Source organism: Lagopus muta, chromosome 7 (assembly GCF_023343835.1).
Source record: "Lagopus muta isolate bLagMut1 chromosome 7, bLagMut1 primary, whole genome shotgun sequence".
NCBI classification, from domain to species: domain Eukaryota; kingdom Metazoa; phylum Chordata; class Aves; order Galliformes; family Phasianidae; genus Lagopus; species Lagopus muta.
Window position 1 is genome coordinate 42,043,551 of NC_064439.1, and position 24,443 is coordinate 42,067,993.

The window sequence follows — 24,443 nt, forward strand, 5'->3', positions numbered from 1 at the left end:
TTTGCAGCATGTCACACTGTAACACGGTGCAAAAATCTCAGTGCCAAACAGGGCTCTTAAAACTGGTTTACCAATTAGAAAGCTTACAAACTCATGTCTGCTTAATCTTTTTTAATCATAACTTCCCACCCATTTTGCACACCTCTACCCCCATGCCGTGATTTCTGTTTCCAGGGTTTTCGGACAAGGAGGTGATGTGGCATACAGCACAGCAAGCCAGGAGAGAGGTGGAGGACAAGAAAGATTTGCAGTGGTGCTCTGCAAAGCGTATCGGCTGTGGGAAGGAGAGGAATCGGATCAACATTCGGGTGACAGGTCAGCCTGCTGGTAAGAGGTCAACCTTCCTAACCACAGCCCGATGGCCTTGTTTTCCTTAGCCATGCGCTGTAACTGAGATTAAACTGAGATTAAAAGCATCCCCTGAAGAAAGAAGGAAGACTGAAAAAAACAAAACCAAAAAAATTAAGACGCTCATCGGCAGCGCCACCTGGGCTGCGCGGCGATCAGCGCGCATGCGCACAGGGTGACGGGCAGGGGATAGGGCCGGCGGGGCGGCCGGCGCTCGTGACGTATGCAGGCCGCAGCCAATAGGAGAGCGGCGAGGGCGCTCACGAGGCTGCGTTCCCCATGGCAACGGCCGGCCTGTAGTCATAACCGCCTCAACCGCCGCCTGGGCTGCCGCGTCGCCATGGTGAGTGCCGGGCTGTGGCGCTGCCGCGGGGCGCGGAGCTCTGGCTGGTCGGCTGACTGCGGAGCTTGCTTTATTTCCCCGCGTTCCCTTCGCTCTCGAGCTCCGTGCTCCGTTTCCAGCCCTGAAGGACACGTTGTCCAGCTGCAGACCTGTACGGCCCTTTCTGCTTCTTTCAGTGAGTGCTCTCTGTATGCTCCCATCCTTGTCCGCAGGCGGAGCTGGGCCTTAACGAGCACCACCAGAACGAAGCCATCAACTATATGCGCTTTGCTCGTTTCAAGCGTGGCCTGTGTCTCAAAACAGTGGATTCGTGCTTCCAGGACCTTAAGGACAGCAGGTACCTCTGGGAGTCTGTGTTGTGTGGTACGATGGAGCCTAAACACAACCAGCTCTAATGGAAATAACCACAGGTTGAAATGATGTAGGGGATGGCTTTCCTTACCTTACATTTGTATGTTCTTATTGATGAAGGAATGCTTTAATGGTTTAATTGCTTTAATGGTTTTAAGTTGAGGGAGGGAAGATTTAGGTTGGATGTCAGGGGGAAGTTCTTGACTATGAGAGTGGTGAGGTGCTGGAACAGCTGCCCAGAGAGGTTTGGATGCCCCGTCCCTGGAGGTGTTCAAGGCCAGGTTGGATGGGGCCCTGGGCAGCCTGGTCTAGTATTAAATGGGGAGGTCGGTGGCCCTGTCTGCAGCAGGAGGGTTGGAGCTTTATGAGGTCCCTTCCAACCCTGGCCATACTGTGGATCTATGAAAAATCACTCAGTGATTTTTTTCCAAATGTTAAAAATCAAATCTTTTTAAAACTTAGTTATGCGAATTCTTAGAAGTTAACACAGGTTGTGTGACACTTCCTTATACCTTTCTTCTTCTGTGTGCATTTCTGTAAGGAAATAATATTCATGATTTTAGTGTTACCGACAGAAAATGTAAAGACAACAACTAGCTACTAATCTCATTAATAACTGCTGACAGTGGACATCTTCAGGAGGCTGCTGCGTTACATACAAGTAATATCTAATGTGGTGAGGTCTCATAACAGTGCAAAATCTTTATCTTTGTCAGAGGTGACTCACCTTGACTTCTCCATTCAGGCTTGTTGAGGAGACCTTCACAGTTGATGAGGTGGCAGACATGCTGGATGGGCTGCAGACCATTGTACACAGTGAAGTGGAGTCCGAGCTCATAAATACAACGTACACCAATGTTTTACTTCTGCGCCAGCTCTTTTCACAGGCTGAGAAATGGTACCTTAAGTTACAGACAGACATCTCTGAATTGGAGAATCGGTAATGTATATTTGGCCATATAGAATGTCTTCCAATAACAAAAAGGCCTTCCAAATATTGATTATCTGCATGCTTTTCCTAACCATAGAAACCTATGCTTTTTCTCTTATATCAATGACAAATTAGTGTCAAGACTTCTATCAATAACCTGGGGGGGGATACATGAAACTTTCAAATTTGTCAGGTAGATGCTTTTATTGGTTATGTTTGTACTTGTTAATCAGTTGACAGCAGGTGGTAGGAGTTAACTAAAAAGTACTTGTGTATATCTTACAGTTTTGGTGCATTTTCCATACCATTGGATGACGTTATCTATTGCACTTACTGTACCTGCATGGGATTTCTGTACTTCTCACAAGGATCTTATGTGCAACAAAAAGCATTAGCCTGGTAAAATGTGTTTCGTAGCTTGGTTCATTTATTAAATAAATGCCTCCCTTTGCTTTTGTTTTCAAGAGAACTGTTGGAACAGGTTGCAGAGTTTGAAAAGTCGGAATTCACATCTTCAAACAAGAAGGTAGTTCTATTTTAAAATATAATAATATGGAGTCATGACAGCTGTTTGAAACAGTTATTTAGTACTTCTTCCTCACGCTTAAAATAGCAAAAAAAGATGTTCAAAGTAATCTTAGAAGTCTTCAAATAGCATTTTACAGTTCAGCACCAAGCCTCACACCAAGTTGTCTCAGCTGTTTCCAGACTGCAGATTCTTTGCCCTCTGGCATGCCTCATAATCCTGATCCCAGAGTCAGTCAGACCAGGGATGTGTTGGAGCCTCTGCTCCTGGGTTCCCTTCCCCTGCAGGCTGGGGTGAAACTGGGACAGGTAAGTGTGCTGGGCTTTGTCCCAGCCTGGGAGACCTTCACCCTAACCCTGCAGTACAGGTGTGACTCTAGCTTATCTTGTATGATTAGCAATGTAGTGTATTTGTTTTGTAGCTTAAGTGTATATTCAGTTAATATATATTTGAATACTTAAAATAGTAATTAAGATTATTTTGACATCTGAAAATATATATATATATTTTTTTTTACTTACAATCAATAAAAATTTTTTTCTCTCTTCTGAACTCTGTCCTTTGGTGGTTATGGATCAGTAGCCTTTTGTAAATTCAGGTTTGCACACCCTTTCTGACTATATACAGTATTGTTGTTGAGCTTTAGCTGAATATGTAATTTAAGAGCCAAGGTACCACTAAAAATGAAACTGAAATAAAAGATGGTTCATTTGGTTTGTAAAAGAAAATTGAATGGACTGTTAATAGTTATTTTACAGACTAAATGAATAGTTCTCTTCCTTCTGTATAATTTAATGGTTTAACCTCTGTTATTTCTTTAGCCCAATGCAGAGCTCATTAAACCAAAACTGGCTCCCATAAATGAAGGAGGGTCAGAGCTGCTAAACAAGGTAAGAATTTGTCTCTTGATTCAGAGACTGGCTGCCCAGGGCCCATCCAACCTGGCCTTGAACACCTCCAGGGATGGACGGGGCATCCACAACCTCTCTGAGCAGCCTGTTCCAGCACCTCACCATCTCATTGTCAAGGACTTCCCCCTGACATGCAACCTAAATCTCCCCTCCCTCAACTTACAACCATTTCCCCTTGTCCTGCTGTTATCTGCCCTTGTTGGTAGAGTTGGCTCCCCTCCTGTTTGTAGGCTCCCTTTAGGTATTGAAAGGCTGCAAGGAGCTGCAAAATATTTACCTGCCTATTGATTGAAAATACAAGTGATAAGCAGCAATGAGAACTGCACGTCCAAATGTGCAGTTTGGTTTACTGGGAATCTTGATACTCGCAGGAGAGTGACTGCACCGTTCCCAATTCAGTAAAATAAGGACTAATTTTAAGTGAGAGGACTTACAGGTTCTTACAGGTTACAGCAGAACTGGAGACTCACATTTCTTGCTGACAGAGACAGGAAACAATGATTTGCAGGATAGGCTTTAGGAAGAAATCAGTAGTCCTTATCAGCAAGGGTATTTTTAAAAGCATTTACAAGTGTGATTGTTTTCATAAGCCATGAAACACATTTTCTTACTGGAAGTACTCGGAAAATTCAAAATAGCACGAGTCTGTAAACTCTTTCTTTTTTATTTACCCAAAGACAGTTGCTTGTCTCCAAGAAGAAAATGAAAAATTGAAGACCAGACTTAAGACAATAGAAACACAGGTAAATTTCCTGTAAGCTTGGATGCTTACTGCTGGTTACATATTATTAAAAAATCTAAATAAGAATTCCATGGCTATTATTTTCATATTTTCAATTAAAATACATATGAGGCGTTACATTTTCCGTGTGTTACAGGCTACAGCTGCACTAGATGAAAAATCCAAACTAGAGAAGTCCCTGAAGGATCTGCAGATGATCCAGGGAGATCAAAAGGTAAATATAACTAGGATTTGTACCCCAATCACTGCTGTTTTACACTATTGCCCACGTTGGTATGTTTCTTTTCTAGCAGGTACAAAACTTCAGATTAGTATTGTCGTGTTCCTGCAAGCATTGTCACACTCGTGCTGCTCTGTCAGTCAGCAGATAATGCAGTCTGCTGGTTTATTTTATGACATAGGTTTTGTGTCCAATAGACCATGCTACATTCTTACCAAAGTATGATTCCAGGTACTGTCACAAAGTAGCATTCCAGAGTTGATACTCTCAAGAGCAATGCCTGTACTAACAGATACAAATACATTTTTGTGTTCCTTCCCACTTAATCTTTTTTATGGCAACAGTAAAACACTAATGCTTTCAAACATATCAATCAATCAACAATATCAATATCAACATGGACTTGCTTCATCTCAGTTCAGACTTTATAAACCCAAATGCTTACAGATGTGTCCTGATCCCATATTCCTGAAGTTTTGCTACAGACATCAGTGAGCATGGGTCAGATGACAGAGGTTGATCATCTTTCTACTACTTGAAGCTGTTAGCCTTTTCTATAAATGTTGATTCAGGCATAGTGATTATTTGCTGCAGAAAAAGGCCTAAAAATTAACACTCATGTAAGTTGGCACATAAATCCTTTCATGTCACATTGGTATTTTTGTCTGTACCCTTATTTTGATACTTAGAATTTTCTACAGTGTGTCAATTTATAGTTGTTTCTTAAATCTAAAGCATTTCAGTGCAAACTTTTAACAAAATTAGAACACTTTAATCCCAGCCTTTTGAGAGCCTTCTTGAATTCCAGCTGTATTGACAGACTTGAAATTCAGTGTCATAAAACATTTCCACTTTGATTTTTCTCATTTTAATCTTCATTTCTTTTTATTTTGCTTACTCACTGGTTTATGGTATGTACTTATTTTTCTTAGTACTTTTCAGTTATATCTAATAACTTTCAAAATCTGTATTCAATAATACTGTTTAATAGGGAACTTGGTATATCCATCAGGGCAAATGTTTTTGTTATCTGTTTTCTTACGCCTTACATTATTAAAGGTTTACTATTGCAGGATTTTATTAAATCCTGGACATTGGTGCTTGTTGTTTTAAAAGATTGGAAGCAAATCTCTTCCTACTTTTCTGGTTAAATCTGAATTTGCCTGAATGTCAGGGCAGCCAAGTACCTGCAGCATTCATGTTCAAACTTACTCTCTCTTCATCTGTCACTTTCTTCTCCAGCTTTCACTCTGTATTGCTGTGTGTGTATGTAGTTGAAACTAGCTAGGAAATACAGTGCTAATGTATAGAGCTTAATTTAATTAATGAGTGTATTAGTTATTTGGAGAAAATGCTACGTTTTGTCCGGTTTCTTCTCATGTCTTTATGAGATGGGTGACAATACAATCATATGAACCCAGATGCACGTTAAGGAGCAGTTCTCAGCTTCTGTAGACAAACAAATGACTGCCGAGTCACAGCTTGTTTTAGTTCAGCAGACTTTTCTTCTGGTTTTTAATAGTTTAATAAGGTTCCACAGGCCAGGTGTGTTCCACACGAGGGGAGCAATGATTCTGGTGGATCAGGTTAGCACAAGGACATAGAATTTTTTTTGCATCATTGTCTGATTTCAGTGGTACAGTTCAGAAGAGATGGGGATCATTCTGACCCAAAATAAAGTGTGGTGCTTTTCAGCATCACAGTTTTGAACTCAGTTCCAAAATTCACTTTTTTCTGTGCAGGTACCATTATCAGTTGGTGTCTTACACTGACTACAAAGGAGCAGAGCTTCCTTAGTTCTAGATTTCTGTTCTTTTTAAGGTTCTGGTAGTTGAGCCTCATCCTGAGTCACTGTATTTTTGAGAGTATGAAGTTTACCTTTTGTACCTGAGAGTGATTTTTTCAAATGGAATCCACAGAACAGTTACACAAGTATGTTTTGTTACCTGGGACTGATTGCCAGAAGAGTTTGGGTTGTTTCATGTCATAAGGATGTGAAGATTCCTCTTGAACAGTGCAGTATCAGTACCTGACTGCTAACATGGTCCTTAACACTTTCATCCTTCCCTTCATGTAGTATGTTTCATCATGTGGTTTCACCTCACATCTAAAGAAGGGAAACACAAGATCTTGAAACCTCAGCTGGGCAGAGGAGCCATTTCAGCTGTCTTAAAAATGCATTTATTTACAAGTTGTTGTTGTTTGTGTTAAAAATTACCCAGTGCTTTAACCAACTTTGTTAGTTAACTTCCTTTGTTAAATGACTTTCTCACTGGAGCACTTTTAGTTTGTGCTTTAGAGGAACAGGGCAAACGTAAGTCATAAAAATTAAGGTGTACCCATTTCTGTGGAGTTTTGCATCTGACACTTCAAATATTCTTTTTCATTTAACGTACTTTAAATATTTCTTCTTTTGAAGACTGATGTAAACAAGGATATCGTTGAACTGGAGAATAAAGTGGCAGCTTTGAAATGTCAGTTTGAGAAGACTTTGAGTGATTCTACTGCAAACCAAAAGTTCCTGGAAGAGAATTTGGTGACAACAAAACATGACTTGCTTAAGGTTCAGGATCAGCTATCCACAGCTGAGAAGGTTGGCATTTGATTGTAATGTAAAGCTCCTTACTCACTTCTTGCCTGATTAATAAGTGAACAAGAACACAGAATTTATTGGGTCACGTTTGTTACTTAATTTTCATTGTTTACTACGCATTTTTGTTACTTCATTGGAAACACGTTATGTGTAGAACAGCAAAACCAGAGTGAACATCATGATTTTAATGAAATAACATTTAAAAATTGTGCATGTGTTTGCATAGAAACTTTTAACTTAGAACAGTGTTCCCAGTCTTCAGAAGATTTGTGTGATTTCCATAGAAAATGAGACTTGTGTTTGTCCTTCCCACTGATGTCCTTTAAATCTACCAGCTGGTTTCATCTACGTTTGGATAAGGAATAGAACTGCTGTTTTGAAACTTGAGCAGGAAAAGCTCATATTTTAGAAAATGTATTAGCCTGGTTTTCACAACGTGTAAGTAATATGTTGGTACTGTTATGTAGGAGTTAGAGAAGAAGTTTCAGCAAACAGCTGCCTACCGCAACATGAAGGAAATTCTTACTAAGAAGAACGAGCTGATAAAGGATCTACGAAGAAGGCTTTCCAAGTAAGTGCTGTTCAGTCTGAACAAGATCCACATTCTGCTCCTTTATATGCTTTTATAAATACAAAACTCTCTAAAACCAGACTAGAAATCCAAGGGAAACTTTGTAGTAGGCTGTTCCCTGGTTTTTGAAAAGCCAGTCCTTTATAGCTAGATGTTAGGTGTATGGGATTGAGTTGTGCCTGCATGACATTAGTGAGTGGTAGCTAACCACAGCAGCAACACAGAGGTACAGGTGGGAAATGTACCAGTTACTTTGGCAGTGTCTTATTTCTTCTACATTTCTTTATGGGAATGATAATTGGTACAGTATGTAAGCAAGGTTAGGCTCATACTGAGTAAATAAGGATATGTGCTGGCCTTGTATCAGGTAGGAAATTATCCTTCTGCAAATGGCAAGTGAGCACTGGCAACATGGATGCCTTAGATGTGTTCTGTAGGAGGACAGAGGTGGAACTTCTAAACTTCTGTTTGTATACTGGGATTTGTGAGTAGAGTCTTATTCATGCTTTCAAGCTACTATTTGGTAAACTGGCCAATTTTAAAAGCAGAAAGTACTCTGGAAAGTATATACTATAATATTGTACTGTCTGTGCCCTTAGGCACTTGTTGAATCTTGACAGGGCTGCACCACTAGTGGGAGCAATTCATTACTTAGGTTTCATATTTTCATTAGAGACAAAGTGTCTCTCAGCTATTTTCTACTCTGTTTTGATTTTATTTTATTTTTTTATCCTCAGATATGAGCCAGAAGACTGAGCTACCAAAAGCTGACATAGGAAGAGCGGTGTTATTTTTAATCAAATTTTGTTTAAAATAATGTACAATTTGCTTCTAGTGCTTAAAATAACTTTCTATTAATACTAAAAGGATGCTGAAACTTCTACCCTTCCTTATAAACCCATAGTTTATTACTCTTAGTTTCTGTAGTCATGTTTTAAGTTAATCATCAACATTCCTTGAGAAATAACAAGCAGCATCTTATTGAAGATCTGAGGCGATTCTTTACAAAGAAAGGAATTTATTTTTGTTAAGAAAAGGGGGGAAAAAAATATTAGGTTTTTAGTGGTGTCTCTGAGGTGAAAACTGCAGTGGTTTTATGGAGTATGGTTCATGTAGCCATGAAGTGGCATCGTTTGTGAAAACTGTGTTGGTAGCAGTAAAAAGTAGGAGGGAAGAAGAAAGAAACATGCTGATTCTATAGCATAAGTTCACACTGAGTGTCCGATCTCTCTGCAAAATGTGACCAGTAACATTTTGCTAGAGGCTATTCATTAGGTAGTGAGAGAAATATGCTTCACAGGAGAAGCAGTGAACTCTTTAAGGGGGGAAAAAAACCCCAAAAACAACACTAATTGGAGCTATGCTTTTTCACTTTATTTGAAACAAATGTTCACATTAGGATACAGATTCTGATTTTCTTCATTACTTTTGATGTTAAAGTGACAATCTGAAAAAGCATGAGGAAGTGGCTTATAGAACAGCTTTCTTAAGAAATAAGTTATTGTAGATGTTTTCGCCTCCTTTCTTATTGTAACCTCACTGGAAAACAGTTTACTCAAGCCTTCACAGAAGACCTTGTATTTAGCTGACAGCCTCTTTATAGTGCATTGTACTTGTTTTTTTCTGTTCATATGTATGTTGTATGTTACTCTAAATAAAACCATTATGTTTTAAATTATCCAATCTTTAAGGAGCTTTATTTGGATAGGGTTGCTTTAAATATATTTTTAAATACTCTTAAATACTTGTAGAAAATAGCAGCAGATCAGTAAAAGCCTTGCTAGTAATATAAAGGTGGAAATTAGAGGTCCATGCCAAATTCTACAGCCCATGAAACAGCTCCAAGAGAAGCGTTCCAGTAGCAGGGCTGGGAAGAAATCTTTGGGTTAGAGATTAGCTGATGTTTACAGTGCTTGTCTCGGGAGCTGCTTGAGCTGAAATGGATCCTTTTCCTCACTCCTTCTCAGTGGGTAGAGCTGTTGACATTGCTCTTGTAGTCATGCCACAGGCAAATCTGCCATGCGAGTTCTTTTGCTGCCCTTTTTCCACAGTGGTTAAGAAAGCCAGGAGTGGGATGGACTTCTGTGTCTGCAGCATACACTGACATACAAGGTCAGTTAAATGCAGGAAGGTATTATTTTGTACAGTAATTAAATGTTATTTTCTTAATAGAGAGCTTCCTGCCTTGTGTTTTCTCAGAGCAGTTATTTTGACGCCAATGCTTGTGTGGACAAATACTGTATTTTCCTTTGCAATGAAACTCATTTTAACAAGATCAGTTACTACTTCTAAAACAAAAGGGAAGAATGCTGTTTTTGGTGTTTGGGTTTTGGTTTTTTGTTTTGTTTTTTTTTTTTTTTGTACATCCTTTGCTGCTGACTTTGCTAGAATATTGAATATCTGATATGCTTTCTTTATCTGCTTAAAAACTCTTCAGTAGGAATGTATGTTCTCAACTGCAGTACACACATAGGTCTCAGTAAGATTAGTTGGCCATAGGCTATCATGACTACAGACCTTATTATCTCAATGAGAAAGGCAAATCATACAGAGAATTGTGCAGTGCAGAATTGAAGCACCAGCTTTGATAACTTATCTTGCAGATTTCCAGTTTAGTGAATATGAGATTAGTGTGATTGCTCAGTTGTTAAGAGAAAGGTTTCATTTGCAGCTCCTGATAAAAATGTATTATCTGTCTGCCTGCCAAATACCTGAGCGTTATACAACAGCAGTTCCCTTTTTGCTGAGATAGGCACAATAATCTGAACATTCTAAATAATAAACAATAATCTAACATTTCTAAGACTTTGTTTCTTTTTCTACAGTGTAAATTCTAATGCTGCTTTTGCTGGCCTTTATTCTTGGAAGTTCATGGTACTGCTCAAGTGCACATTTTCTGTTTCCTTCAGTCCAGCTGTTAATCCCCTAGGTATGCCTGAAGGAAATGTTTAAAAAGAGGATTTCTCCATAACTGGCTGATCTGCAGGAATCAACTCTCTTTCAAGTCAGTTGGGGTTTTGGTTTTTTGGTTGTGTTTTTTTTGGTTGGTTGTTTTGGTCTGTTCTGGTTTTTTTGTTTTTTATTTTTTGTGGGTTTTTTTTTGTCTGTGTTGGGTTTTCTTTCTTGCCAAACTGAAGCATGTTTTCTATGGGAACAAAATCTAGGCAGCTCAGTTTTGCTAGTATTGAGTGTGACAGCCAACAAATAACCCTGCGCTGTAAGCGTGATGTGAGCGCAGCAGTTGGTCGCTAATAGATGAGCCAGCAGTGCTGCATGCTACCTTCCTAATGAGACACTAATATTGCCCAGTGCTCTTTAACTGTTCGTAAAGTAGTCCTTAATCTGTTTCTCTCTTTTGGATAATATACTGGTTTCCTAATGTCATAAAATGAATATTCGTACATAACACTTAAACTGCAACTGCTTCTCTTTCATTTAATAGGCTGATGTCAGAACAGCTGCAAGTTGTATGTTTCCCACATACCTTGCTTTTGGGATGTGCTGCAGAGACGCAGTGATGAACTGGAGGAGTAATTGCAATCCTGCCATCCTAATCACTGCTTGGGGGAATAACTGTAATCTCTGACTGCACAAAAGACAACCAACCCACAGTTATTGTGGCATACAGGTTCTCAAAGATCTAGAAATCCAGCAGGATGCTTTCTCTCTCCAAAAGAAACATGGAGCTTAGAGTAGTAACTGTGAACAGTATATCCAAGCAGAAAGACACTGGAGCATGTGCTACCACACGTAGGAGCTGCTGCTAGCTTAGCTGTGTACATGCTTGATAGGCTATAGAATGGCTTGGGTTGGAAGGAACCCCAAGGTTCACAAAGTTTAACATCTTGCCCCAGACAGGGCCACCAATTTCCAAATCTGGTACCAGACCCTGTCTGTAGAGACTCCTCTGGTGCTTCCTCATGGTAGTCCTCTAACGTGCAGCAGGCAGTGTACTCCACTCAGAATGGAGTGCCTCCAGGAAGGGCAGGCACCGAACAGCAGGCATGGCCCTCTCCCACATCTTGCTGACAAAGGAAAGCCCACCACAAGAGATAGTTTTTTCAAATCTATGGGATATTGTCCTAAACGTTGAGTGTAGTTTAATAAAATGCAGACCACCAGGTAGTAGAATTATCTAGGAACTGTTCTATATCAGACTTCTTTAGCTGCTTCTTTTTACTCCTTCCCTGATTTCCGTCTCTTTCAGCAATATAATGAAATAAATCTTCTCTCCCAGTCTAGAATCATGGTTTCCTATGACTAGGACACCAGGCTCCCTTCTGGTCTGCATTTTAAGGAGCTGGGAGAAGTACTTCTCACTGTACTGGCATTAACAGGTGCAAGCCTTTACCAAGTAAGGTTAATTTTACTGTATGAGAAGTGGGGTTCTCTTCTCTGTTTATCAGTCTGTGATTCGGTTTACATGGGGCAGTTTTCATGTTGCCCCACCAGTCCCTGCACTGCTCTGCAGATGAACCCCTATCCTTTCTCACCTCTCCTCCAGACTCCCAACTCTTGAATCTGTTAGATACAGGGGATATTGTTAATTGTTCTTTTAACAAGCGTCAGCAATTAAATAATAAAAAATTCTTGTGTATCTATCAGAGACCTCTCTCCCTCTAGATAAAGCAAGAGACCTCACCCAACCCAAAGAAAGGAAGTGCAAAGAAGATAACATTTTGATTGCATAAGAAATAGCATCTGGGTTATCTGAGGTGCATGTGGAAAGTCCTACAGCAAGATATTGAGCTCTGTTTATAATACTGGCATTCAAGAGAGACACAATGATACATTTCGTTGCATCTGAACTTTCTGATCTGGCCTGAGCTGTGTCAAGGGCACCACACCTCTTTGCCTGCACAGCCTTTCATGTCAACTAGTTTGAAATGTAATGGGGAGGAGGGGCAGAGCCAAAGAAATGTTTAACTTGATTGTCCTCATCAGTAGCAGTAATCTATTCACACAAAAGCATCCCAAGTGCTAGCAATGTGCTATTTTTAAGGCTCCCCTTCCTGTGAGTTAGTTATTAAATGCTCTAAGTTATTTATAAGAATCATTTGTAATAAACACCACAGGCAGCGAGGGACATTCTGGTTTTCAATCACTTACAGTAGTTTGCATGGTGTGAAATAGTTAACTGTATCTGGAACTTCTCAGTGTGTCCTTCAGTTTAGTGGCTTTCAGCCCTAATTTTTCCCCAGATTTTTCCTTTCAGCAGAATTTGGAGTTACCATGTAATGTATTTCCAGGGTGGGTCATCGCCTTGCACTTCTGCAGGCAAGGCAGGAGCATCAGGGACGTTGCACAAGAAGCATCAGCTCCCTCAAACTGTACTGTGGAAAGGCCTGGCAAAGCCAGACACTAACCCAGTGACCACCTCCACTTCCAACAGCACTCAAGCACACCATGCAAACTGTTTTCATTCATGTGAGATGCATAAATCTCTCACGGTCACCTTTTGTGGTTGGCCGACAGCAGCCAAGAGGGTGTTACTTGTAAAATGGATCTAAAAGGGGCCCAATCCTGCCCTGAAAGGAGACACATTTTTAGACATCTGAAGAAGGAAGCTGAGTCCTTGGACTTGTTCAGCCCATTTTTATTGCTGGAGATGCTGCTAGTCGCTTCCTTTGCTGCAGTGCTTGAGCTCAAAGTGTACCTTGGCAGAAGCCCAAGCACACGGGGTTCACCTCCAGGCCTGGCACTTCAGTGCACATTCTGGCAGCCCAGAGACCTCCTTGGGCCTTCTGCCTCCACAGTGGGCCACGTTTTCCCAGTGGCCTCTCTCTGTCTGCTTAAAAAACTGCTTTAAATTAACAGCCCCTTGGAAACATTCGTCTGCAGCAGAGGGGTTTGGGCGTGAAGGGAGAAGAGCCTGGGCTGTGGCTCAACCAAGTGCTGGACTAAAGGCTGGAGACCTGCCTGGGTGACAAGGACACATCTGGGGCTGCTTCCAGATGCCCAATGACCTCCTGAGGACAATGGGCACTTTTTAAGTAACAGCCAACTCTGACAACCACTGCAACCAGCCCTGATGGTGCAGAAACATCTTCCCCGTGTGGATCCGGGCACACAGACATCACACCCAGAGAGGGCAGCCATGTGGAGAAGCCTTTTTCACTGTCCCAAACCAAGCTGCAGCCCAACCGTTGCTCCCTTCCACTGTCAAGTCAGCACGTGAGCAATGAAAATCCCTGGGCTCGCCTCCTTCCCAGAAATGCCCGTCAAAGCCCAGGCAGCTATTCACCCCAAGTATCAATTTTATAGTGCTGTGTGTGTGTCTATAATCTATTTACCAGCATTCCTACTTCAGTATGTGCCTGTTAATAAGATTAGTAATTAAAAAGCTTGATAGGAATTGGCAAGCATGCCTCTGCCTTGCCCTCCCCTCACAGCCAGGCTGGCGTGGAGGCGGCGCATGGCTGGCAGAGCACCTGTGGGCCGGCAGCAGCAACAGGACGGCTGCCCACCTGCAGGACATGGAGAAGGCCCGGCCGCTGTGGGACAACCCCTTGCAGTTTGTTTTTGCCTGCATCTCTTATGCCGTGGGGCTGGGGAATGTCTGGAGGTTCCCATATTTGTGTCAGATGTACGGTGGAGGTAAGTGCAGTTTGCATTTCTCACTTTCTGCCTCTGGAAGTGTGATGATGAGCTCCAGAGGCGTTTTGTCCTTGCTGACCCCACCAGGGTCCGGAGCAGAGCAGGAGGTCAGGTTTTTCTTCTGCGTGTTTCAGGAGGAAAGTTCCTTGTGCTGTGCAAGAAGGGCACAACATACAGCTGGCTCAGACTTTGTCTGCTTTGTTTTATGTGTTCTTTAGCATAAGATATTCACCTGACCGCTGCTCCCACACAGCACTCCTCAGAAGTACAGTGGAACAGTGGGAAGCCCCATGTTTTGTAAAAGCACAGTGAGAACTGTAGGTCCGTAGGATGTTTATGTATTGCTTTCCTGCCCCCTCGAGCCACTCTGAAGGCACCAGAAATGAGCTCAGATCCTCACAGTTTCTCTGAGAAGTAGCTGGATCAAGTAAGAGGTGGGAAGATGTTCACACTGAGTTGATTGAAGGATCTGCTGTAACATATCAAGGAGCTGTCATTAATGTGTTGTCCTTTATACAAGCCTTACTCCGGGAGGTGATAAGTTGTCTGCAAAGCTGCCTTGAATTTGGATGAAAATCCTCAATCAGCAGGAGCTCCTGTGCTAATGCCTCACAGGAAACTTTGAAAATAGGGAATAAATGGGCTCAAAAATGCCCAATCACCACCTTTGAAAGTCCATCCCTCTCCCAGGTCCAAACAGGAGAAAGATGATATCCAAATCGTATAGCAGCCATGGATGTTGTTCCTTAGAAATTGAAAGTCAGTTAATTCGTTAACTGAAAAGCACCACTAACAATCTCTTTTAGTGTATAACTACCTCTGGTTTACTGGCATTTACTGAAGAACTACCTGTGCAGAAACTGTCTGTTTTCATAAACCATCCCAGTTTTATATTATTTCCCAAGCTGTATCCGTTGACAGAGCATTGGACCCATCTTATACATGCATTAAGCAACATGATCAATATCTGCCTTATTTACTGCTGGTCTGCTTCTGACCTGTTCCTTTCAGGAAAGAAACACACAGGTGTTTCAGTTCTTCTTATTCATTTTGTGCAATGAACGTTGACTCATGGCTTGCTTTTAAATGCAGAGGTGGTGGAATTTGGTTCATGCTGGCTGTTGAGAAGCCAGCTCAGTGCCAGGACCACATCAGAGCTGCCCTGAGGGATTGGGTCAAAAAACCTCAGGTAATGCAATGGACAAAACTACAGCAGAAGCAAAATGCTGCTGTGTCTGAAGCTTTTTTAACCATTGGTTGGTGACCCTGAACACAGCAGGGGCATTGAAACTAGATGATCATTGTGGTCCTTTTCAACCCAGGCTATTCTATGATTCTGTGATTTCTGAGATCAGAAGAGATGGAAGGGCTGGATTCTGGGAATACTTATCAAGGCTTTTGGAGAGTAAAGGCTTCATGTCCAACACTGAGTTCCGGCACAGCACTCAGGTGCCTGTATGCAATTAAACTGCACGTGATGAGTGCTCCAACAGCTCATCTTGGCAGACACCCTGACACAGCAGAACTCAAACACTGACGAGGAGGTTCTGTGGTTTGTCCTTATGTCAATAGTATAGTAGATGGCAAAAATTCTTTGACATGTAACCCAAACTGGAACATTGATCAACCATAGAAAAAGAGTAAATAAAATCAAGTGTTTTCTGACAAGCATGTTTTTCTAAGAGCAGTTTCTCCACTAGTTCTGTCCTCCTGATTAAATTTTCCAGGGGAGCAGCAGTTCTCCTTATTGTTTGTCCAAAACTCCTGACAGCGGGCTTTGCTTCTCCTAATTACTTTCACTGCCCTCTTAGAAGCATTGAGTGCCCTTCCAGGGGGCCACAAGACTCACACCAAACAAAGCAGTGCTGCAGGAATTCAAGCGCTGGGTATGCCAGGCACCCAGGGATGCTGGCAGCTGCCCCTTGGCCTCCTCTTTGCAGGGAGCACGGCCTGCCCTGTCCGGCCCAACAGATCGATTGCCTCCCTTGTGGCATAGGAAGTTACCTAACAGGCTAACAAAGGCCTTGTTAGCAAAGACAGAGCCGGGCGGTAGGACATTAATTCCGAGAATAAACCGGATTATTGCTCAGTGTTTACTTCCAGTCCTTTGCCTCGGCCACTGCCGGAGCCCATTCTTCTGTGCCACTGCACCAAGCCCATCGTGAAGAATGTTAATGCCACAGATTAAATCCTACATAAGAGATATTTACGTAAATTTTTTGGCACGCTGTAAAAAGAGAACCAGGAAAGGCTTCAGGAAGAAATCCAGGGTTTGACTCAGTCAGCAGCTCTTTCTTGAAGTGAAGGGGAAGGATTTTGTCTTCCCACCAGAAATTCAAGCTGATGGGCATCCTGCCCCTCACCTTCTTCCCTCCTTCCTGCCAGGCTTCAATACATTACTTAAAATTTCCATTCTATGTGGTTATTGCTGTTGCTTTGCTCCCTATCACAGAATGCCGCATGTAAAGCTCTCTTCTACTTGCCTTCATTTGTCTTAGCACATTCAGAGGTCAGCGTGGCATGTTGTTACCTGTTAACAGCTCTGCACATTGCGCCAGCCGTTGATGACCCACAGTTGAACAACAGAAATCCCAGCCCTGCCAAATGCCCATGGAAAATTCCTGGTCCTGGCCAGGACACCTGCTGAAACCCCAAGAGATGCCCCTCAGGCTGTGTCGTGCTCCTGAACAAATGAGGTGCTGGGACAGGAGCCAGCCAGCCACCACCACTAGGGCAACTTGGATGCTGAGAGGGCAGTGCGGTATTTACAGGCTGGTGGTATGCTGGACACCACCTGTTTTCCCTTGCAGGTGGCTTTTTGATCCCATACGTCATCATGCTGATCGTGGAGGGGATGCCGCTGCTCTACCTGGAGCTGGCGGTGGGGCAGCGCATGCGCAAGGGGAGCATCGGAGCCTGGAAAATAATAAGCCCCTACCTCTGTGGGGTTGGTATGTCCTCTATTTCCATCTTTTGTTTTGTTGCTTTTTTTTTTTTTTTTTTTTTTTTTTTTTTTTTTAAGTACCTAAGGAACAGAGATAATTTGTCCTTCATAGATGAAAGCAGACAGGAGATGGGTTTCCAGCAGGCTGGGGGCATTTTCCTCCTCCCTTTCCTAGCACTGGTGCTGAACCTTGCTCGGGCACAGAGGCCTGAGCTCCAATGCCCTGGGGCAGGCTGCCAGAATGGTGGCAGCCTGAAGATCAGAGCCAAACTCAGCCCCAGGCTGCCCATGCTGAGCATCAGCCCCACAGAGCAGCAGGATGGGGCTTTGGCTTCCACACTACATCTTTGTGTTTATCAGAGCTCAGATCTTCCAACTTTATTAAGACATTATATCACCCCCATGGCCCAAATGAGCTTGCTTACATGCATGTTTTGTTGTAACAGTAAATTGATTGTTCACTCTCCAGAGTGACTGAAGCACAGAGCTCAGTTCAGGCCAGCCCTGACAGGAGGAGGCCATCTTGCCATGACTGGCTTCTGGGCTTCGCCACTGACCGCACACTCTCTCCCATCTGCAGGCGTTGCCAGTGTGGTCGTCTCCTTCTTCCTCTCCATGTACTACAACGTGATTAATGCCTGGGCTTTCTGGTACCTCTTCCACTCCTTCCAGGTAAGTGGGTGCCTGGTGGTATGGCTTAGCCCCATGGAGGACCCCAAGGGCTTTGCACTGGTACTGGATGGACATTGCTCGGCCCTGGGATAGTCCACGTCATGTGCTCCAGGGCAGGAGTTCACCCCTCTGGGAGAAGCTCAGAGCTAGGAGATATGCTTGGCTCCAGCAGAGATGGTCAGAGAGGTTGGTCACAGGGGAGAGGGTTGCTCCCTGAGGAGAAAGTCATCCCTAGGAGATGGGGTTTGCTTTAGATAAGATGATCAGAGAGGCTCAGTCTTCCCTGGGAGATAGAGGGCCATCTCCAGAGCAGAGGATCAGCCCTTAGAGAGTGGGGCCTTGCTACCAAGGGATGGTGTCAGCACAGGGCCAGGTGGTACAACGTGGGGACGAGCAGCCCCAAGGGAAAAGCTTCCCTAACTTCTGTTTCCACTGCTGTCCTCTCTCCATTCCAGGACCCACTGCCATGGGCCACCTGCCCCTTGAACAGCAACCGCACGGGGTACGAGGAGGAGTGTGAGAAGACATCTTCCACCCAGTACTTCTGGTACCGGCAGACCCTGAACATCTCCCCCTCACTTGAGACCAGCGGGAACCTGCAGTGGGAGCAGGCACTGTGCCTGACACTGGCCTGGCTGGTGGTCTACCTCTGCATCCTCCGTGGCACCGCGTCCACAGGCAAGGTAAGGGGCAGGCACCACCCCTGGTGGTACTGATGGTGGCAGGAGACACCTATTCCTCAGGCTTGGCAAGAGAAAAAGAGAAAAAGAGGTCTACTTGGTCCTTTTGCTTTCTTTTTATCTGCAGCAAAAGTTAGGAGGAGGGGGAGGGAAGAAATGTCCTAAGAGCCTTCACTAAGAACAGGGCTGAGTGCTGTAATCCACAAATCGCATTAGAAAAGCACAGAAGTCCAAGAGACTGCTAACTAAGAGTAACCTCTGAAACTTGCTGCAGCTGGGTTTGTGGGCAAAAATGACCCCAATAAAATAGCAAAGATGTACTGACAATGCATAGCAATGGAAGGGGTGCCTCAGTGCAAGAAAGAGGGCAGTACAGATAACAAATACAATAATAGCAGTTCTTCATGTGCACTACTGAGATGTTCCCCTTCCTTCCCATAGGTCGTCTATGTCACAGCCTCCTTGCCATACTGTGTTCTCATCATATACCTCATCAGAGGACTGACACTTCACGGAGCTGTCAACGGGTTGATATACATGTTTACTCCAAAGGTATGGAAAAACAGCACTGAACTTTTAGCTAAATGTTATTGGTGACTGAATGTGTAGGTTTTCAAAAGGTGGCAATGCTGCCTTTCTTCTTCAGAGTTTTTCCATTGGTAGCCCTGGTGAGATGTCTCAAAGTCCCCAGCAGTGAGCTGCTGGTGGCTTCCCTACCGCATCGCCCACTCCTCTTTGCTTTCCTGCAGAGAAGGATGCCCTCTAACGCCACTTGCAGTGTACTGCTTCCAAACTGTGCAGTAAACCTGCTAGAACTACGGCCCTGAGCTAAAAGGGGTGTGCAAAGGGACCCAAGCCAGTTCCCTTCACTCCTGGGTGTGGGCGTAACCTCATCAAGGTCGCTGTCCCGGTCCCTGCACTCTCCAAGGGGCGGTACAGTGTGCAGCCTCACAGCCCCATCCTCCTGTCTGGTTTTGCAGCTGGAGCAGCTGTCCAACCCCAAAACGTGGATCAGCGCCGCCACACAGATCTTCTTCTCACTGGGTCTGGGCTTTGGCAGCCTCATTGCCTTTGCCAGCTACAATGACCCGAGCAACAACTGTGAGCGGCATGCCATCATCGTCTCCTTCATCAACAGCACCACGTCCATATTCGCCAGTATCGTGACTTTCTCCATCTATGGCTTCAAGGCGACATTTAACTACGAAAGCTGCATAAACAAGTAAGAGCTGGGTATTTTGTTTACTTCTTTGCCCCCAGAAGCCATTCCTTGCAAATTAAAGAGGAGGTGAACAAACAACAGCATGCAGCACCAGATTAGGACTGCTCTAGTAAAGGTGATGATGCTGTTTGGACTGGGCTGTCCCCAGGCAGCACTCCCCAACCTCCTTCCCTCACTTGGCCCTGGTAGCTCCATTCCATCTGCAATTGGCACTAAATCTATGCCATCCACCACAGGGTGATCCTGCTGCTGATGAATACTTTCGATCTGGAGGAAGGCTCCTTGACAGCAGACAACCTTAGTGAGATGAAGGACTACCTCATGGCTGCCCACCCACAGGAGTATGCCCAGTTGTCGCCCCAGCTGAAAAACTGCAGCTTAGAAGCTGAGTTAGACACGGTAAGAATCACAGAATAATTAAGGCTGAAAAAGACCTCTCAGACCACCTAGTGCAACCACCAACCCATCCCCACCATGTCCACTGACCACATCCCTCAGTGCACATCCCCATGGTTCTTGAAGACCTCCAGGGACGGTGACTGCACCACCTCACTTAGAAGAAATGTTTTGTAATATCCAACCTGAGCCTCCCTTGGTGCAACTTGAGGCCATTCCCTCTCATCCTACTGCTGTTACCTGGGAGAAGAGGCCAATCCCCACCTCACCACAGCCTCCTTTCAGGCAGCTGTGGAGAGTGATCAGGTCTCCCCTGAGAGACCTCTTTTTCAGAGGTACACTGCTGGCTCATGTGCAGCCAGCTGTCCACTAACACTTCCTGGTCCTTTTCCTCCATGCAGCTTTCCAAAGGGGCCGCTTTGCAGTTTGTCTGGGCTTCAGTCCCCCCTTGCTTGGCACATTCTGCATCCCTGGAGCGTCAAATTGAAAGGCACTACAAGGAATTTGACTTCCCTCCCCAATGAAATTATTCCTTATCATAAGCTTATAGGTAGCCAAGCCCCCAACTCAGTCACTGTCTCCTTCCTGTTGGCAGGCTGTCCAAGGAACTGGGCTGGCATTCATTGTCTACTCAGAAGCCATCAAAAACATGGAGGTGTCTCAGCTGTACTCTGTGCTCTACTTTGCCATGCTGCTAATGCTGGGCATTGGCAGCATGCTGGGCAACATCGCCGCCATCCTTACGCCCCTGACTGACAGCAAGGCCATCACCTCACGCTTCTCTAAGGAAGTGATCTCTGGTAAGTGCCTGCAGTGCGGTACCCTTGGCCACACAGGGAGAGCAGGCATGCATAGCATGGTGTCCCTCAGCATCCCTCTGTCCTCGAGAAGAGAAAGGCGTGGAATCACAGAATTGTTAAGGTTGGAATAGACCTCTAAGATCATCAAGTCCAACTGTCAACCCATCATCTCCATGCCCATTAACCATGTCCCTCAGTGCCACATCCACATGGTTCTTGAACACCTCCAGGGATGTGACAACCAGCTCCCTGGGCAGCCTGTGCCACTGCTCACTGCTCTCTGAATAGACTTTTCCTAATATCCAACTGGAATCCAAGTGCAGGACCAAGCACTTGGTCTTGCTGAAGCTCATGCAATTGGCTTCAGCCCATTGATCCATCCTGTCCAGACCCCTCTATAGGGCCTTTCTACCCTCAGAGAAATCAACACTTCCTCCCAACTTGGTGTCATCTACAAACTTACTAAGGATGCACTCAATCCCCTCATCCAGATAATCAGTCCAGCCCCAATACTGACCACTGGAGAACACTGCTCATTGTGTCACCAGCTGGATTTAACTCCACTCACCAGCATCCAGCTGGGCTGCCAGCTTCTGCAGGAGAATGCTGAGAAGGACAGTTACAGCCTGTACTAAAATTTAGGTAAATTACATCCACAGCTCTTCCTCAACCAATGGTCATCCAGTCATAGAAGGAGATGAGGCTGGCGTCAGGCAAGACCTGCCTCTTGTGAACCCGTGTTGGCTAGGCCTGGTTCGCTGGCTGTCCCACACATACTGCATGATTGCATTGCACAAAGGGCCAGGAGGAAGGCCAGGACATGTGTAGCAAGTGGCTCAGCAGTTTTGCATACGTCACCAGCATCCCTAGATGTGAAACAGCAGTCAAAAGCAGTAGATGCTCCCAATCAAGCATCACATTTAGCCATCCCACTTTAAAAACTGTTCTACCACTGTTACTGTCAACCAGAATTCAGAGTGCTCCACACAGACAAAAGAGTGTGGGGGGAAGCATTTAAAATCCATGTTTTCATCAGGCAGAGAGGAGGGATGAGTGCGAGTAGCTCAGTAATACACACCATGCCCAGGAGCTGCAGTAGCTCACAGCTGAAGAGCCCAGCAGGAACAAGGGACTTGCCAAGGCCATGACAGCACCCAGTTTTCCTCACTCAGTGGTGAGGGTGTGCTGCAACTGTGCAGTAGATTGGCAAATAAAGGATACAGCAGGGCATTTACAAACACGCACATGGGCCATACCTTTGTCAGAGGGCAAAAACTCGCCTCTCTTTTGCAACCCATGGCACTTTGAGATCTGTATCAAGAGCAAAGAATCACAGAACAGCTTGGGTTGGAAGAGACATCAAGGATCTAGTTCCAGCCCCCCTGTCACAGGCAGGGCCACCAACCTCCAGCTCTGATACTAGACCAGGCTGCCCAGGGCCTCATGCAACCTCATCTTAAACACCTCCAGGGATGGTGTTCATGCCTTGCGTGCTGCCATGTTGTTAAGTACTGAAATACAGGCCTGATATATATGGGAAGTCATTCAGTCAGCAGCAGGCACACCCAGGATAAATACCCCCTCACGCAGTTTGATTTCCAGGTACGAGGGCAGGGTCTCTGTTTTATCCACGCAGGTTTTGTGTGTTTCATCAACTGCATCATCGGCCTCATATTCACCATGGAGGCTGGGAACTACTGGTTTGACATATTCAATGACTACGCAGCCACCCTCTCGCTGCTGCTCATCGTGCTGGTAGAAACCATTGCTGTGTGCTACATCTACGGGCTAAGAAGGTAACAGCTCAACACCTCCTTTTTTCTCATGGCCTGAGCCAGGTGGAATGGCTGCAGGCCAGCACTATGAACACCACCTGGGGCTGCTTTTTTTCTGCTAGGTTCTGCGCCCAGCAAGGTGATGGGGCCCCTTCATTCCAACCTCACTCTCTAATCCGCATGAAGCAGTTTTTCAGGCAACAGTTCTTTGCTCATTACCCCTCCTGGCCAAGTATGCTCTCCACTCCCTCTGCCTGCATTTTCTTCCTTAGGTGCTTCTGAAGTGACACAGATGAGGGTGTGGATTGAACCTACGCAGGAATGTCTTGTGTTTTTGTTTCTGTTTTTAAACACAGATTTGAGAAAGATCTTCACACGATGATTGGACGCAAGCTAAACTGGTACTGGAAAACAATGTGGGCTTTTGCTAGCCCTTTGCTCATTATAAGCCTGTTTATATTTTACCTCACGGACTATATCCTGACAGGAACCCTTCAGTACCAAGCGTGGGATAGCACACAGGTAACACAATTGCTTTGTTTTAAAACAAACAAACAAAAACACTTCCATTAATTCCCTCAAGACCAGAATATCAACTTAAAAAACACACATTAAATATAAAAATAATAAAAAAAGATAGTTTGAACAAAGCTGCTGCTGGCTTTCACAAGCTAAAAGCTTTCAAGATTGGCATAAACATTTTTCTTCATGGCCAAAACATATTTGAAGAATGCTTAACTGCATATTTATTCCAAAGGAATGACTACTGGGTTAGCAATTGACTCATAACCTTCTGTGGAAATGTTCCTAGCATGCAGAAACAAATTAGGAACTTTTGGAGCCTGCAGAGGGCCTGCCCTGCTGACCGAGTGTCAGCATGAGCCCACAGGCCAAGGAGCAGAATGAAGGCACATGTCCACATGGAGCCACCTCATTAAGAGAAGCAAATCAAAGCCAAAAATCACACGTAACAGCTACAGCAGCTCTGTTCTCATTATCAGTTTTAAGGCTGTGAGGTAGGACAAAGAAGAGTGCTGAGGATACTCATGAGCAGTTCCACCTCAGGCAGCAGTGCCTTTGCTTCTCTGCTGGCCCATTTAAATAAACACGTGGCCAGACTGATTTGGGATGTAGCAAACCAGACCCAACACTGCTTCTCTCTCTTGTAGGGGCAGCTGGTGACAAGGGACTACCCCAGCTATGCCCTGGCAGTGATTGGGCTGTTGGTGGCCTCATCCACCATGTGCATACCCCTGGGGGCACTCCTAACTTTCGTAAGGAAGAGACTGAAGAGGGAAAGAGTCTCCACTGTCGCATGAACACAGAGAACTGGATTGGGAAAGACCTCACCCGCACCACCAGTGACCGGGCACTTCTGGAAGCCAGCAGCAACCATTACTTGTAGCAGCTACTTAGAGATTGGAGTATCTTGGTGCTATATTTACCAAAAAGTGCTCTTGGGAGGTCCCTCAGTGGTTCAGAAAACAAGCTCTCCTGTAACAAGATGAAGCTTTAATATGGCCTCTGTAAGAGGGGGAGAAGCAAAACAGCAGCTCACAAACGCTCTAGCTAGCACGAATTAACCAATGCCATCTATTAGGCGATTCTTCCCCTCTCTGCTGTAGCACTGCCTATCTGGAAACAGGAGCAACCAAGCAGGCACGTTCCTGCACTGAAGTATGGGCACACATCCCTACCACTTCAGAAAGCCAACACTTAACCATGTGTATTATATCCATGTTCAGCAACACAGTTTATATCCAAGCTGCAGACGTTGTCTCCAGAAGAAGTAAACTTCCAATTCCAGTGCACAGTTCTGCC

General features: G+C 44.4%; 2 protein-coding genes across 2 annotated transcripts; both read left to right on the top strand.

Moving 5' to 3' along the window:
* The first annotated feature begins 591 nt into the window (after window positions 1–591).
* On the top strand, window positions 592–9,214 carry LZTFL1 (leucine zipper transcription factor like 1). The gene is made up of 10 exons (XM_048951443.1): window positions 592–691; window positions 904–1,028; window positions 1,788–1,982; window positions 2,439–2,499; window positions 3,321–3,389; window positions 4,088–4,153; window positions 4,289–4,366; window positions 6,792–6,965; window positions 7,433–7,536; window positions 8,274–9,214. Exons 1-10 carry the CDS (start codon window positions 689–691, stop codon window positions 8,290–8,292), a joined length of 894 nt encoding a protein of 297 aa, XP_048807400.1. The 5' UTR covers window positions 592–688; the 3' UTR covers window positions 8,293–9,214.
* Window positions 9,215–13,939: 4,725 nt separating this feature from the next.
* Window positions 13,940–24,432, top strand: SLC6A20 (solute carrier family 6 member 20). Its single transcript, XM_048951441.1, has 11 exons — window positions 13,940–14,133; window positions 16,944–17,084; window positions 17,658–17,749; window positions 18,205–18,432; window positions 18,871–18,981; window positions 19,410–19,651; window positions 19,888–20,050; window positions 20,643–20,847; window positions 22,484–22,643; window positions 22,979–23,144; window positions 23,792–24,432. Exons 1-11 carry the CDS (start codon window positions 14,013–14,015, stop codon window positions 23,939–23,941), a joined length of 1,779 nt encoding a protein of 592 aa, XP_048807398.1. The 5' UTR covers window positions 13,940–14,012; the 3' UTR covers window positions 23,942–24,432.
* Window positions 24,433–24,443: the final 11 nt, after the last annotated feature.

Bases quoted from the DNA above. Each gene is read 5' to 3' on its own strand.
- LZTFL1 (XM_048951443.1), top strand. The intron at 1,983-2,438 runs GTAATGTATATT...TTTGTTTTCAAG, and splicing joins ATCTCTGAATTGGAGAATCG to AGAACTGTTGGAACAGGTTG. The intron at 4,154-4,288 runs GTAAATTTCCTG...CGTGTGTTACAG, and splicing joins TTAAGACAATAGAAACACAG to GCTACAGCTGCACTAGATGA.
- SLC6A20 (XM_048951441.1), top strand. From the start codon at position 14,013: ATGGAGAAGGCCCGGCCGCTGTGGGACAACCCCTTGCAGTTTGTTTTT. The intron at 17,750-18,204 runs GTAAGTGGGTGC...TCTCCATTCCAG, and splicing joins ACCTCTTCCACTCCTTCCAG to GACCCACTGCCATGGGCCAC. The intron at 18,982-19,409 runs GTATGGAAAAAC...CTGGTTTTGCAG, and splicing joins TATACATGTTTACTCCAAAG to CTGGAGCAGCTGTCCAACCC.